The following is a 12,054-nucleotide window of genomic DNA, read 5'->3' as shown; positions in this document are numbered from 1 at the left end:
AGGATGTTTCCCAGCTGCCAGGCGGCCACAGAGGGTTACTAGGCCTGAATTAGGCGGCCTGCCGCCCAGCCCAGCCCTCCTACGAGCGCTCCCATCTGGGCATTGTCTTTTAATAGACGCCTGGAAACAAACCCAGTGGGGCCACGTGACGATGCCGGACCGGGAAAGGCTCTGAAAATAGAAGCAGGGAAAAAACAGGGCAGAGCATGGATGGGAAGTGCCCGCGGTGGCGCGCGGGGGGCAGCGGGTGCGAGCCCCGTCACTCCCTTGGGAGCAGGACCTGGGGCACTGCCCGGCTCCTGCGCCAGAGGCACCAAAAAGGAAAGCGGCCTCAGCCAGGATGATGACACAAACCTTCCAGCTCCTGCTCTTCCTCCAAGCCGAGCCCCTGCTCCGCACAGGGTCCGTGGCCCGGGCTCCTCCCTGGCTGCGACGTGAACCTTCCTCCTCCCCAAGAGCCGCCCTGTCCCTGACACCCCGCTGACAGGAGAGGAGGCCACGCCGGCCTCGGCCGTGCGCGGGGCAAGAGGCAGCACCAAGGCCACAAGGGTGGCCCGCGAGGCTCAGCGCCCGCTGCCCTCAGCCTCCACCAGCAACACCAAGCTGAGAAATTCCTTCTGACTTCGGGAAAAATGTGGAGATGGAGGCCAAGGGCCCCCACTCCCAGCCTTCCTGTTTGCAAGGCAGCGAGCAGAGGCCACACATGTCTACGAACAGCTTGGAGCTAAGGCTTTTGCCCTCAGGCCTACCAGGACAGAAGTCCTGAACAGTCCTGATCAAAGCGTCCTAGCCCGTTCCAGCCCCACAAGCTCTCCCTGCCTCTCCTCCACATGCCCGGAGCTGCAGATGGTCAATCACAGCTCAGCTGCCCTTCTCCTGCTGCAGCATCACCCAGGCCACAAGTTCAGGAAAGGATCATGGCCATATGCAGGGCTTTGTGGAGCGACCTGGAGCAAGGGGCTCCCAGGATGGGGACAGAGAAAATACCAGGCCGAGTGACCCAGAGCTGCTCTCAAGGATGCCCAAAACCACCACTAGTTGGATCGTGAATTTGGGACGTCAAAAAGTAGAGAAAAGAAAGAGCTAGAGAAACCATGCGAGTGTGCATGAGCTCCTGACAGGTGACAGTGAAGTTTCACATGCCGTGGTCAGATCACAAACACAACACACGGTTTGACAGCCCGAGTCTCCACAGAAGGTGAGCCCCAAACCAGACTACTTCATTCCCTAGTGTCAAAAGAGGTCCCTTTGGCCACAACAAAACAGATGGGGATTGTGGCTACTCCCTCTGTACCCACGGCCCCCGCGGACTCCTCTGGGCTCTCTATTTTCTCTTCACACAGAAGGCTGTGGAATTTCACACCCCGTCACCAAGGTTAGCAGCAAATCCCAAGATGACACTTTTTCAGGAGAAGAAAGAGAAGCTCTGACCAAGCAGTTTCCCTTGAGGAGAGAGAGTAGAAACTGCTAAGGAACAAAGAATGACCCTTTTCTTTCCCTATGAGGGAGTTTGCCAGCATCCATCACCAAGCCCATGAAAATAAACAGCGCTCTGCATATGAACAGAGCAAATATCAAACAGCTTCCCCATGTGCACAGGACTCCACTCTGGAGAAGGCAGCTGCCTCTGTGGTGGGTACAGGCAGCAGTGTTTTGCCCCATGCAGCAGCCCTTCAAATTGTGGTGTTATGTCCAGAAAAACCCTAAGTTCAGGTGGGTCTAGCGTGAATTGACAACTGACTAGAAGATTCCCCAGAGCAGAAAAGCCACAGGATTTTTCATGATTGTCAATAGGCTTTTGTGGCTTGCAATGTCAACAGCTCAGCAACCTACCAGCAGAAGAGCTTCTACCAGCTAAGGAGCTTACACAATTTCCTTATCTGGAAGGTCTTTGAAGGACACCACAGAAGTGCTGTCCAGAACTCACCATGCCTCAACGGGCTCATCGCTCAAGAAGAGAGCAAGAGGAGAAATTTTCAGGCAGCAGAAGAGCAGTCAGAAGCAGCTAGGCAGCAGGCTGAGCCTCCTAAGCTAGAACCTTCTTTCAGGCTTTCTAGCACCTACTGAGAGCTGACACTGAGCACGCATCTCATCTGTGAAAAGCCTCCTATGCCCAAGCAGCAGGAATCAAGAGGAGCAACCACAGCAGAAGGACACAAACTACGTGCAGCAATCTGTTTCTAATTTCCTGCCCCACTTCTTCCTCGAGTGAGACAAACACGATCACTCTTTAGAGCGGAAAACATTTCTTCCCTTTTCCCTTCGCTCTTCTCCTGTATGTGGCTGGCAGATCAAGGAGGAGCAGAGGAACTCAAAGCCCAGGGCTTGCTGCTGCGAATGCCCCTGAACGTGGAGCCTGCAGGCTGTGCAGAATCGCTCAGCAGCCAAGGCTGCAGGCTCCCTGTCTGCAGACACAACTCTAACCAGAACATCTGTATAAGCTGCTGGGCCACTGCCATGCTCTGGAAATATAAATAGGTGTTAAATTCAACTCCATGTTGACAGTGTGACACGTCTCAATAACCACAGCTCCAAAAGGAGCTGCTCCGAGCCACTCCAGCCAGCAAGAAGGCAAGGGAAGGCACTGTGCCAGGCACAGGATGGCCTGCTGCCCAAGCCTCTCATTTTCTTTGAAAGTAGCTGTCACATCCCTGTAGCTCTGCATGCGTTGCTTCTCCTGCCCTCCCCAGACTTTCCAAAGTGTTCCCACTGTGCCCATTGCCAGGATGGGCACTCTGCTCCCTGGCCAGGGCTCTACTCAAGGCAGGAGAGGTGTGGTCCATATAATCCTGAGGAGCCATTCGAAGGGAGCCTAACACAGTCCAGGCCTTTTGCTTCTTACCCGAGTAGTCACCGCGTTCTGCACACCCCGCTGCTTCACCATGCCTCCAGGCACCACGCTTCAGCTGAACAGCAACTGCTGGAAACCACCCAAGCTACTGCAGACCTGGAACAACTTGGGAAACGAAACACACTGAGGGGCTCAGGTGAGATGCACCTTGGTTGTATGGCCATCACACATGGTGCACCTACCAGCACACCCTTTTCCAAGTCTCCTACAGGCTCCTTTGTTGTGAGCTCACCTAGACACCTAGAGTGACACCCACTGTAAAAGGTCCATCGAGACACTACTTAGCTCTCAGTAATCTCTCACTGATGGAAAGAGAAGTCCTGTCTAGCAAGGGATCCTTACCTTGATCTGCTTCCAAAGCAGTTCGTTGTGGGAGGGTGGTGTCTGCTCTCTGTAGCTGCAGCCATGTTGACGGGCTCCCGTCCAGCTGCTTGAGGCCCTGAATAGTTGAAGAAGAAGAAGAAGATGAAGAAACTAAGGCTAAGGCACCAACTAATTTCCAGCCTCTTTTCTTCTAGAAACAGAAACACAAATGCATGAAACATAAATATATAAGATAAATATATTACCATCCCTTTACACTAAAATCCAGGGGAAGCATCTGCTTACAAGTGTTTGTACAGCACCTTTCATCTAGCAAAGCCCCTGGGTGTCCCATTTTCCAAAGCCATGGGCAGCAGAGCTGGGAGAACGGGAGCTGTGCGGGTGGCTACCACCCAACGCCCACCGGGAAGGGAAGGGGCTGAGGGAAACCAGGGCACTGCCCACTACCAGCTGAATCTGTCACTGCTGCCCCTGGGGGATCCTTGACCAGGTAGACATCAGCCCACACCACCTCCCCACGCACTCCTTGGCCACAGGGAACTGCCAATCTGAGCAGCCCGTCAAACACAGAAGATAGTTCCCAGATCCAACACAGGGAAGCTAGGGAAGGGGAGAAGCCTCTCAGGCAGCTTGTGGAGGGCCCAGAGCTGCTCCCTTCACACCGACGGGGAGGCCGGAGCACGATCCTGTCAGTGCCACCACTCCTGTCCCATGGGAGCCCACGAGCAGCCTGCAGTTGGGACAGGCAGGAGCACGAGCCTTACCTGGGGGAGGCGGCTGCTGGCACTCGGACGCTGGCTCGGAGGTCCGGGGGGCTGTGATGTCAGCCCCACTCCTCTCCCCGCCGCCGCTCCCGGCCTCGTGCTCAGAGCTGCTGCACGCATGCGGAGCTGGGCGGCACTCCCCCTCTGTCACGGCGCTGCCATTCGGCAGGCTTCCCACATCAACAGCAGGCCCGTCCAGGAAAATCGTCAGCTCGCCGCCGGAGACAACACTGCCTTTGTTCTCAGTTTGCAGGTTCAGGGTCAGCTGCCTGTTCTCCACTGTGGGAGATGAGGGGACATGGAGACAGACACCAAGCAGTCACCACCAGGGAAGCCAGTTGCTGGGCAGGAAGGCTCCACACTCCCAGCTCCCCCATGGGACCTCAGTCTTCCAGCCCTCAACAGTGGAGTTGGACCCTCTCTCCCGAAGGAGAACACACGTGGTCCTTCCTCCAGGTCCATACACCCCAGCAGGACACCGCAGACACCGGCCCAGCACTTCCCCACATGCAAGGGACACATCGCGGTAGAGCTGGCGAGCTACGCTGGCTACCGAGGACCGTCCTTGCCAGCCATCACTGGACAGCCACTCCACTGGACGGCCACCCCACCCAGCACAGAGGAACTGTCCTGCAGGCCCGAGCCCCCGCAGCAGCTCAGGCCCGGGCGCTGGGCTGGCGCCAGCACCACTGCAGTGATGCCCCGCGGGGCCGGCACCACCGAAACGCCCGCTCTGCCACCGAAGGACAGAACTTGGCCGCCCCAGCCTGGGACACCAGCCCAGACGCTTCCTGACTCACTTGCTCAAATAATGTTTTTATTACAGGCAGATTGCTCATGACACAACGGCACCATTTTCTCGTGGCTGCTTTGTCCCAAGCAGCCGCGGGGAGGGGTGCGGGAGCTGCCTCGGCGGCACCAGGGCACCGTGTCCACCCACAGCACCGTGTCCACCCACGGCACCGGCCGGGGCCCAGAGCAGCAAGAGCTCTGCAGCTGCCTTGGATGCGGGGCTGGCGGCTCCCAGCCCGGCACCCAGCCCCGGGCCACGGGACCTGGCCCAGCTGGCGGGTCCCCATCGCCCCCATGAGGGCAGCACGACAAACTCCAGACCCTGCAGAGGTGCCCCAGGTGCTCAATCCTCAGCAGCTAGCAGGGCCTCCGCAGCCACGTTCCTGCCCTCCCAGTACAAGGTGCCCACGCCACAGGGCCAAGGCGGGAGCCCAGCGTCTGTCTGCTGCTTGCTACCGCCCTAGCAGCGCTCAGGAGATTGCACTTCAAGGTACATCACTTACACACGTTATTCTCAACGTGCTTCCAAAGGGCACCCATCTCTCGGGCTGCTTCAAGATGGAAGATGCTGCTGAACACGCCTCAAACCAGAACAAAGCCAGACCCCGTTTCTCCCGGTCTGCTCGGAGCCATAAAGCTCTGCATTTGCCCAGGCAGCCCCGTGTGCGAGCGCGCGCCCCGGCGCCCGCACAGACCCTCATTGTGAGCGCTCCGGCCCACGGAGGCGGCAAGACGAGGTGTCTCCGAGCGCAGGATGTGAACATGAACCTCCCAGCCGGCTTCCTTCTCCCCTCTCCACCCCCTCCAGCTTTCCTAAAGAAAATAAACACCAGCAGAACCTTCCATTCACTGTCCCCATCCAGCGCACAGGACGCACAAAGGGACATTGCTCCTGCACCAACAGAGGGTCCCCTCAGCGGCTGCGCACAAAGGCTGCCTGTGTCTCACGAGCAGCCAGAATGTCAGAGGGATTATTATTATTTTGGGAGGGGGTCGGGGGGTGATTTGGTCCTGAATAAGGTCTCAGTTCAGCTGCTTGCAGCGCCCCGCACACAGCATCAGAGCTCCCATTTAGCGGAGCCGAGCTGGAATTCCCACACAGCCCATTAAGCAGATTTACAGTTCCACGAAGTAAGGCTGGTAGCAGCGAGAGCAATAAGGGCTGCAGGCTGAGCGCAAGCCCCCGGGGACGCGCCGTAACCGCACACGTCTGACACGGCTCGTTGGCACGAGCAGCGCGAGCCGGCAGCGCGGTCGCCTCCGCTCGCACGCGGCTGCGAGGGCTTCCAGACAGGCGCCCCAAGCTTCCCACCCCGTCCACTCCCTGCAACCCTCTCCCCATCCTTCCACTGCATGTACCGACCAGGTACAGGCTCAGAGGCTCCACACAACCAAAGCTGTATCCATGACCCAAGGAAAGCCCTATGTGGAGCAGCCAGGACTGCCATCAACTCCAAAAGAAGATGAGCAGATCCTCCGGACACAACCACTACGTGCTCCAAACAGCAACTTACCCCTGATTAATCCAGTAGAAAAACCAAATCCCAAAGGCGAAGCCCTCCCCTGAAGGCACCTCGGGACTACGCAGAAAACGCAGAGCAGCGAGTAACTCCTGTGGGGCTGTTCTTGGGCACGGTGACTCGGGCACGGCGACACGCTGCCTTCCCTGTGCCACCCGCCACGCGTGGCTGCCCAGCCGGCAGCGGCACGTCCAGAACTCACCCGCTGCTGGGCAGGTGAAAACCAGCCTAAGCGCTGTGCCCATCTACGGCCACAGGAATGACTCCGTGCTGTGGCCATGATCCCTCTCACAAGAGCAGGGAGAATGAGACCCTCCACAGCTGTCCATAGGCCCAAGAGCAATCCAGGGGCATGGGGAAGGGATTAGCCTTCCTCTCCAGGCCGCGAGAGGGTTTGCCCTGCTAATGACCCGCTCTTGGGCACCAGCATCACAGGTCCACTTCAGCTGGGGTCCATCCCACAGGCACAGCGGCCGAGCAGGGGAGAAGCCAAAGGGCATCGTGTCGCTGGAGAGGCTGCTCTGAACACGGGGACTGTCCCACTCCACTCCTCATAACCGCCAGGTAGCGTGACCAGGAGCTCAGACTTCTGCCTCCTTCCTTCCTCTGATTCACCAGTCTTGTGAGCAAAGATGAGATGGAAGGAGAACACCAAGGAGCTGCTCTCTGGGACAGGGTTCCAGCTGTGCACAGACTCAACGGGTGCACAAGGAGGCAGCAGCCAGGTCTGCACCCAAGGGACCCCGGCAGCTCCTTGGCTTTCAGAGCAGAGAAGAGGGAGGCTGCTCCTCCTGCTAAAGGGCAGCCTGGTGCTGACCAGAGCAGACAAGGGGCAGCGCTGGAGGTCAAGGTGCCACCAGCAGTGCAGGACACTTGTAACACGGCACCGGGAGGGTGACGCAGAGCAGACCAGTCCCGCTCCATGACATCCCAGCCTGCAGCAGCCGCGTTGGGAGGACTATCACACAGCCACCCACCCCGCCAGCCAATTCTCTGCTCCTTTCATTAGTCTGTGTGTTTGCTTTCATGCTCCCTTGCCCAAGCAGCCTTTGCTTTTGCACCGTGTTGCCATGTTCCTTTGACAGCACATTTGTGAAGAGCGGGCAGCTGCAGCTCTGCAGAGGTTTGGGGGCTTGTTGCTTTGAGCTTGTTGCTCAAAGGATTCCTCAAGACCACGGCTCCAGCCGCTCGGCCTGAGCTGCAGCGGAATGGAAAGAAACCGCCTTGCAGGATGTGTAAAATCTTGGCATATGGTGCCACTCAAGAAACAGGAGCCTGTTGATGTAACTTGCAACCCGAGCAGCGAGTCATAAAAGCAGCGCGCTCATTCGCGAGCTGCAGCCCGGCTCATTCCTGTCGCTCCAAAGGCTGCCCCGACATCCCCCGCTCGCAGACAGGGGACAGCGAAAACCAGCACGGCCCCGGAGCAGCCTCCCCGTGGCGAGGCCGCGGGCGCCGCTCCTGCCCCGCACGCCGCGGAGCTCCCGGAGCCGCCGGACCAGGCGCGGGGCCCAGGGCAGGGGCTGCGCCGGCGCGAAGCTGCTGTTTAAAGGAGCCCTGGGAGCAGCTCCACAGAAGGCTCTGACCCCTCTGCTGCCGTGGGGCCTGTTCTTACCCACCTCTGTGGCTCCCTGTCCAGAGCACGTCTGAAGCCGCGAGGGAGCTGCCTTGCCAGGAGAGGCTGCGGAGAGGGCCCCAGCGACGCTGCCAAGGCACCGGGAAGCTGCGAGCAAGGCCGGAGCCTGCTGAAGCAGGAGCTGCTCCACAACAGCCTGGGCTCCTCGCTCTCCACCTTCCCTGGGCTCGGCCCTCAGCCCCGAGGTGCCTCCACCCGCGCCAAAGCTGGGCACAAGGACCGGGAGATGGAGAGGGAGCTGCAGCCTCTCCCTGGCAAGCGGGAGCCCTCCTTACCTTGCCACGGAGGCCACCAGGCTGCCAGAACAGCCACCTGCACAAACACCAGGTGACCAGAACAGTTCTGCCACGCTAAAACACCTACAGAAATCCAAACTAAAGGTCACAGCTACACTCACGTAGGAGAAACTTAGAGAAAACCTTAGTAAGACCAACTAAGCTAGAAAATGGGTCTGCTGCCAGCCAAGAACAGCCCTTGGGTAAATGCTCCCTAAGCACTGCCCAGCAGGCAGATGCCACCCGCAAGGGTCTCTGCAAGCGGCAGAGGGCACAACCCTTGGAGCCCCTTCTCCCACGCACAGGGTCACCGGGCTGGACGAGGGGCATGAGCACAGAGCTGAGGCTGCAGCAAAGTCCCACAGGGCCCAGGGCAGCGGGTCAGTACCCGGAGAAAGGGAGCAGGAGGGTCCCAGCGCGGCGGGGCCGCGCGCGAGCAGCTCCCTGCGGCGGCAGCTCCCCGGCTGAGCTGGGCTCTGCAGCTTTAAGGATCCTCCCCTCCCAGCCCACCGTGTCAAGGAAAAATCTGACACGTTTTTTCTGGTGCACGTTAACGGATGGGCGAGAACAGCCAGTTGCCTTTTCCATTCATTTTCCACAGGGCCCCCCGGGACGCCCGCTAATGAAAGAGGCGATTGTGCCCGCGCTGCCGGCCGCGGGCAGGTAGGGAGGGGGCAGCGGCCGCCCCGGGAACGTGGCGCTCGCCCGGAGAGAAGCCCCGAAGTGGGGAGCGCCCTGAGCGCTGCGGCGGGACCCGGCGGCTCCACGTGCCCGGGGCATCGCGCTGCAAGCGCCCTCCCCAAGGGCACCCCGGCGGGAGCAGGAGCCACCCGAGGGCGGATGGACCCCCAGGTCCCCAAGAGGCCGCAACAAGGGAGCAGCCGAAGGGCTCCCCGACGCCGCGGGCCCCAGCAGTGCCAGCCCCAGGGTCCCCCAGCACCGAGGACAGTTCGGGCCCTGGCACGGCAGCCTGTCCCCCGGGGCACGCTGGGGACACCGGTGCGGTGTCGTGCCTGCAGCTGGCAGTGCCACCCCGTCCCCTGGCACAGGGGAGCCTGCCCGGCCCCGCATCCCTCCTGCGCGCAGGAGGCCCCTCTGCCCCCTCAAAGCGAGCCTGCCTCTCGCCAGCGGCCGCGTTTTGTTGGGAAGGAGAGGAGGTGCCTTCAGCCGCCCCGTGCAGCCCCCAGCCCTCAATGGGGCCTTCATGTGCCGGCCACCGCCACAGGCCACACGCTGGTGGCCGCAAACGGCAGCAAATAGCAGAGGGGTTTGTGTCTGCGTCCCGGCCGCGGCACCCTGGCTAAGGAGGCACCGGTGCCGCCACCCTGGAGCCCCCCGTGCCCGACGGGCCGGCCCAGCTCGCACAATGTCGCCTTGTTCCCTGTCGGGCCGGGAGCTGCTCCAGCGGCGGCTGCGTCTCCACTACACACGTACGGGAAGGAAACTCTGGGGGATCCCGTGGGGGACGGGGCTGCTGCCGCCCCCCGGGTGCCCCGCCCGCACCCGGGGTGCCCCTTGCCCCGATGGCCGCCCCTCTGCAGAGGGCACCCGTGCACAGGCCACAAGGGAGCCGCGCAGGGCCCGTACATACGTTTCCCGCCACTCTTGAGCAGGTTCCAGAGGCTGACGGAGGCTGCGCCCAGCAGCTCGTTCCTCAGCGTGTGGCAGCTCCAGACCTTCAGGTCCAGGTGACTCTGAGCCGTGACGTTCCTGGGGAGAGACCGTGCAGGGGCAGTCAGTGCGGCCAGGCCTGGGGGGAGCAGAGGGCCCGGGGCGACGCCAGGGGGTGGTGGCAGAGCCCCCTGCCAGCACCGCGCCCGCCCGGCCCTCGCGCTGCCCTTGCTCGGAGGCAGCTCCCTCCGAGCCCCCCAGCAGCTCCCCGGTGCCCACAACGAGCTGCAGCCCCAGGCACAACCCAGCGACACCCAGCCACGCGGCACCCACCACCGACACTTACAGCACGAGGATCTCGTTCCAGAGCACCTCCGAGATGCCGATCTGCTTCCCCGTCTTCTTGGTCTCGCCGGGGAGCCCGTCACCGGCCACCTCCACGTAGCAGTTCATGCGCGACTGGCGGCTCTGCGCCTTGGGCTTCACGGACACCACTGCACGCGGGGACAGCGCGGGGTCGGGCGGCCGCAGGGGGCCCGTACCCCCCACGGGAACCCCCCACGGGCACCCAGCAATTCCCCCAGCCCCAGCTCGGCCACGTTGCCTTTCCCAGCCCCACGTCTCCCATGAACCAGCCGGGCAGAGGGGAGGTTCTCTGGGGCACCCAGGAAAGAGGCGCCCACTGCGGGGACCTCTTGGTCCCCAGGTCAGGTAGAAGGCACTCCTGAGGGGCAGGACAATCCTCCAGCAGCCAGGACAGCGCAAGGCAGAGCTGCGCATGCAGCTCTGGGCGTCTGGAGCCATCTCGTGGCCACGGGAGCAGGAGCCACGGAGCGCTCGGCATGGAGCCACTCCACACGGAGCCGCTGGGCTTGTCCAAGGCTTCTCAAGTGCCCGAGGAGGCCTCAAGGCAGCAGCTCATGCAGAGAAGCGCCCTCAAGACCAGAGTCCTTGCTCTGTCACCTGCAGTGGCGCTGCCCCCGGCGTGAGGCCAGGACCCACGGCAGGAACGTGGTGTCCTTGTGGGGACACCCCGTGCAGTCACCACGTGCCCAGGGCTGTGATCCACGGGCAGGGAAGGACATCCAGCACCGGGGATCCCAGACACCGGCCGCTTCCCGGCGGGACGGGCGCTTGCGGCAGGGGCAGCGCTGGCTTCCCCGGCCCCGCTGCCTCCCCGGGGAGCGTCCCAGCCCCGGGCACGGGGAGAGCACAGGCCTGGGCACAGCCCCCTCCCCAGGAGCTGCTGGGGGGTGCACCCCAAACTCCATGTTCCCAGATGCTGGACACGACCCCACAGGACCCACCTTTCACGGAGAGCTGGGACTTCTCGCAGGGCGGCCCTGCCCTGGCCCTGCTGGCGCTCGCAGAGGCCATGGCATCACCCCGGCTGCAAGGCAGAGACAGGAGACGTGAGCAGCGCAGGGGTGGGAGCCGGCGCCGCCGGGGCTCCCCGTGCCCGCCGCGGCTCCCCGCGACCGCCGCGCCTGGACGAGCGGCCCGTGGGTTCAGGGACGGAGAGCAGCTGAACACAGGGGAGGTGCTGCACGGCGACGGGGCGCAGGCCCCATGGGTGCTCATGGAGCGCCGGGAAGGGGCCGGGTGCCCCTCGGCACCCCCAAAGGCTTCCCCAGCCCCGAGCGCAGCCCGGGAGGAGAGCGAGAGCTCGGCTCAGCCCGGGCCGCCCTTGGCGGCGCCTCGTAAACAGGAGCGGCCTCGAGCGCTGTTAAACGTTCACCCGTTAACGGGCGGGATCCCCGGTGGCCCCGGGGCACCGCTCTGGAGCGGCTCCCGCTGCCGTGATTCAGGCCACTGCTGAGCACGAGAGCAGCCGCGGAGCACGAGGAAGATGGGGCGCGCGGGGTGCCTAACCGCAGAGCGCCCTCCCCGCTCCGGCGGGCGCCGCTCGCTGCCGCTGCGGAGCCGCGACCTCCGCGGCCGCAGCCGGGCCCCGGGCAGCGCGGGAGCGGGCAGAGCGCGCGGAGCGGCCCCTCGCGCTGGTGGCACCCATGGGCTGCTCTGCTGTGCTGTGCGCGGGGCGGCGGCACCGGCCACGCGCGACACACGAGGAGGCCGGTCCAGGCCCAGCACAGGAGGCGACCGGCTCCCGACACCCTCCCGGGGCCGCGGGCAGCGGCCGCCCTGCACGGGCAGAGGGACCGGCCGAGCCCGGAGCCCTCGGAGCGGCACCGCGGCCAGCCCAGGGCCGGAGCCCGCAGGGGCCGCGCGGGCCCCGCCACGACGGGAGCCGGGCGCTCGTCCCGCAGGCGGCAGCGAGCGC

General features: G+C 62.8%; 2 protein-coding genes across 2 annotated transcripts in view; one reads left to right on the top strand and one right to left on the bottom strand.

The window, feature by feature from the left end:
- WWP2 (WW domain containing E3 ubiquitin protein ligase 2) overlaps positions 1–11,157 on the bottom strand; it is a 34,953-nt gene extending 23,796 nt beyond the window's left edge. Inside the window, exons 1-5 of the mRNA XM_026039585.1 lie at positions 11,081–11,157; positions 10,120–10,267; positions 9,754–9,872; positions 3,940–4,218; positions 3,194–3,290 (exon numbers count right to left, since the gene is read on the bottom strand). Of these exons, the coding sequence (XP_025895370.1) occupies positions 3,194–3,290; positions 3,940–4,218; positions 9,754–9,872; positions 10,120–10,267; positions 11,081–11,150 (713 nt within the window). The 5' untranslated portion in view covers positions 11,151–11,157. The remainder of the gene's footprint in view (positions 1–3,193; positions 3,291–3,939; positions 4,219–9,753; positions 9,873–10,119; positions 10,268–11,080) is intronic.
- Positions 11,158–11,782: 625 nt separating this feature from the next.
- Positions 11,783–12,054, top strand: part of NOB1 (NIN1 (RPN12) binding protein 1 homolog) — a 3,678-nt gene continuing 3,406 nt past the window's right edge. Inside the window, exon 1 of the mRNA XM_026039622.1 lies at positions 11,783–11,845. Within this exon, the coding sequence (XP_025895407.1) occupies positions 11,783–11,845 (63 nt within the window). The remainder of the gene's footprint in view (positions 11,846–12,054) is intronic.

This window comes from Nothoprocta perdicaria, unplaced genomic scaffold (genome assembly GCF_003342845.1).
Source record: "Nothoprocta perdicaria isolate Ctin4 unplaced genomic scaffold, notPer1 scaffold_234, whole genome shotgun sequence".
In the NCBI taxonomy this organism is placed as follows: domain Eukaryota; kingdom Metazoa; phylum Chordata; class Aves; order Tinamiformes; family Tinamidae; genus Nothoprocta; species Nothoprocta perdicaria.
This window is presented reverse-complemented; position numbering and strand designations above follow the sequence as displayed.